A 3,581-nucleotide genomic window follows, 5' to 3' on the forward strand; every position below is an offset into this window, starting at 1 on the left:
AGAATAGTTCAAAATACGACATTTGGTAAGTCCTGATAGATAAATGACAAAAACAATATATTACTAGTAATTACCTCTTAATTGTTAGTGAAACAATTATTTGAAATCATTTATTAGTTGTTTCCATCGGCTAAACCTTCTTTTAAGACAGGGGTACTTACGTTGGCATGTTGGAACAGATGCACTCCATGTTTGGTCCGCCTGGCACGTCACACTAGAGGCTCCGTTCAGTCCGTATCCCTGATCACAGGTGAACGTCACCACGTCCTGGTAGGAGTTCGCTGCGGCAGGACTCAGAGCTCCATTTACTGGGGCCGTCAGAGTCGGACATGGCAACGCTAAAACAAAAAACACGGTAAGAAGGATGTCCAAAACGCAATATGTGGTAAATCGTGATGAATAAATGAATAGAAATATTAGTTTACTCCTAATTAGTACAGATTTATGCATTGATTTAATTGGGAAATGCTGTTGTAAAACCTGGGTACATACGTTGACAGGTTGGAACAGGCGCACTCCATGTTTGGTCCACCTGACACGTCACACTCGTAGCTCCGTTCAGTCCGTATCCCTGGTCACAGGTGAACGTCACCACGTCCTGGTAGGAGTTCGCTCCGGCAGGACTCAGAGCTCCATTTACTGGAGCCGTCAGAGTCGGGCATGGCAACGCTGAAACCAAGAAACATTGGAAGGAGGACGTCCAAAATAAAATATGTGTCAAATCTCAATAGATAAATGAAAACAACATCGACACACTACAAGTAATTACCTATTACTTTGTTAATGTAACAATTATGTGAGATAAATTATTCGTTGTTTCTAACGGCAAAACCTTCTTTTAAAACTGAGGTACATACGTTGGCAAGTTGGAACAGGTGCACTCCATGTTTGGTCCGCCTGACACGTCACTCTAGAGGCTCCGTTCAGGCCATATCCTTGGTCACAGGTGAACGTCACCACGTCCTGGTAGGAGTTCGCTCCGGTAGGATTCAGAGCTCCATTTACTGGATCCGTCAGTGTTTGGCATTGTCTAGCTGAAAAAGATAGAAAAACGTATGTTAGTAACTCAGTACGAATTTCATACAGCATGTTTTACATAGTTTTCCAATCTCCTACACATACAGGATATGGCTATTTTATTTTTGAAACATCTTTTAAGATACGCACTTGTGATTTGATACAATGTTCCATGTCAACGTAAAGACAAAGATTTCATAGATATTTAAAAGCCATCATACGTTGGCATGTTGGAATTGGTGCACTCCATGTTTGATCTGCCTGGCACGTCACACTAGAGGCTCCGTTCAGTCCGTATCCCTGGTCACAGGTGAACGTCACCACGTCCTGGTAGGAGTTCGCTCCAGTAGGGCTCAGAGCACCGTTTGTTGGGGCCGTCAGAGTTGGACATTGTCTGGCTAAAAAGATGCAAACACGTTCGTTATCATGAGCTCCTGACAAAAAATTGTCTTCCTAGATATATCCAAAGCGTTTGATAAAGTCTGGCACGCGGGGTTAATTTTCAAATTAGAGCAACTAGGAATAACCGGATCTCTTCTAGCTTGGATCTCTTCTTACTTAAACGACCGACAACAGCGTGTCGTGATTAACGGCACCTGTTCTGATTGGGCGCCTGTTGATGCGGGCGTGCCACAGGGCTCGCTCTTAGGCCCGTTGCTTTTTCTCGTTTTTATTAACGATTTAGTGGATGACTTGGTAACAGACGGCCGTCTATTCGCCGACGATACTTCACTGACCGAAGTTGTTAGAGATCCTGTTATTTCAGCTGATAGACTAAATCATGACCTCAAAATAGTTGAAAACTGGGCAGACCAATGGCTGGTGACCTTTAACCCACTCAAAACTGAACTTATTACATTTTCATCCAAACGTATAAAGATTGCCCACCCACCATTGTATTTTAAAGGAGTTCAGTTAATGGAAGTCCCTTCCCACAAACACCTCGGCCTACATCTTACCCCTAATCTATCATGGTCATTACATGTTTCAATTATAACTGCTACCGCGATGAAACGGATTAACCTTTTAAAAAGAATAGTATCCTTTGTTCCACGAAAAACTCTTGAAACCTTATACAAAGTAATGATAAGGCCATTACTGGAGTATGCCGACGTTGTTTGGGACGGATTAACTGGTAAAGACTCTGACTTAATTGAATCTGTTCAACTCAATGCAGCTCGGATATGTACTGGCGCAATGAGAGGAACAAATAGTAATAGCATCTTGTCTGAGGTTGGCTGGGAAACCATGTCATGTAGGCGTCAAAAGCATAAACTTGTAAACTTTTATAAAATTATCAAAGAATTAGCACCAAAATACTTACAGGAATTGGTACCACTACAAACCCGTGACTCCACCCCCTACAGTCTCCGTACTGATCAGAATTACGTCTTAATTCCTGCTAGAACTGAGAAATTCAAAAGATCTTTTCTGCCTACTTCCATTGTTTCCTGGAATAACTTGCCATTAACTACACGAGCATCAACATCAATTGCCATCTTTAAAAAAGAGTTGGAGACGTTTTATCACAGCCCTCACAATCAACCTCACTTTTCCCACGGTCCGAGAAACCCAGCTATCCACCTTACCAGACTCAGACTCAACCGCAGTCAGTTAAACTTTCACCTGTTCCAACATCAATGTGTGCCCAGTCCTGCGTGCAAATGTGGTCACTTCAACGAAACAGCTGTACACTACTTCCTACACTGCCCACTGTACACTGACGAACGCATTGACATGTTATCATCTCTAACTAACATTCTGCCATTTGACACAAACAACGTCACCGACAACACTTTATGTTCAACCATTCTCAGGGGTAACCCCTCATTGTCGTTTGTCAACAACTGTAACATATTTGATGTGGTTTTCAACTTTATTTTGCAGACAGGACGTTTTGTTTGATTTAGTTGATTCATTTTGATTTGTACACCAGCCTACTATGTACCCTTGTCATTTCTTATTATTATTATTACTTTGTTTTATTGTTTCCTTTTATGTGTGAGGAGAGGGCTGAGATAAGTTTTATAACTTTTTGCCTCATCCTCGGAAAATAAATGTGAATAAAATAAATAAAATAAAAAATTGTTCCATACGGTATGTTCTTTATATATCCGAAATGCAGAAACGATCTCCCACAGCCATCAGCTATTTGTCTGTTCTTCGGTACATCTCGTGCAGTATACGGTAGAAGTGAACAATGTAAACTTTGATAGATATTGGTTTAACATATGAGTTTCAAATATTACGTTGGCAGGTTGGAACAGGCGCACTCCATGTTTGGTCCGCCTGACACGTCACACTAGAGGCTCCGTTCAGTCCGTATCCCTGGTCACAAGTGAACGTCACCACGTCCTGGTAGGAGTTCGCTCCGGCAGGACTCAGAGCTCCATTTGCTGGGGCCGTCAGTGTAGGGCATTGTCTGGCTAAAAAGATACAAATATTAAACCTACTTTAAAAAACGTTACAAACTCGGGCCGTCAAAGTCGGACACGGCAACGCTGAAACCAACTTAGATGCATTGTAAGGAGAATGTTCAAAATACGACATTTGGTAAGTCCTGA

General features: G+C 42.0%; 1 protein-coding gene across 1 annotated transcript in view; it reads right to left on the reverse strand.

The window, feature by feature from the left end:
• Positions 1–3,581, reverse strand: part of LOC109471797 (sushi, von Willebrand factor type A, EGF and pentraxin domain-containing protein 1-like) — a 36,428-nt gene that overhangs the window by 24,574 nt on the left and 8,273 nt on the right. The window contains exons 9-11 of the mRNA XM_019771151.1: positions 3,267–3,443; positions 1,239–1,415; positions 858–1,034 (exon numbers count right to left, since the gene is read on the reverse strand). Of these exons, the coding sequence (XP_019626710.1) occupies positions 858–1,034; positions 1,239–1,415; positions 3,267–3,443 (531 nt within the window). The remainder of the gene's footprint in view (positions 1–857; positions 1,035–1,238; positions 1,416–3,266; positions 3,444–3,581) is intronic.

The sequence above is a fragment of the Branchiostoma belcheri genome, unplaced genomic scaffold, assembly GCF_001625305.1.
Source record: "Branchiostoma belcheri isolate BF01 breed outbred unplaced genomic scaffold, Haploidv18h27 scaffold26, whole genome shotgun sequence".
Taxonomy (NCBI): Eukaryota; Metazoa; Chordata; class Leptocardii; order Amphioxiformes; family Branchiostomatidae; genus Branchiostoma; species Branchiostoma belcheri.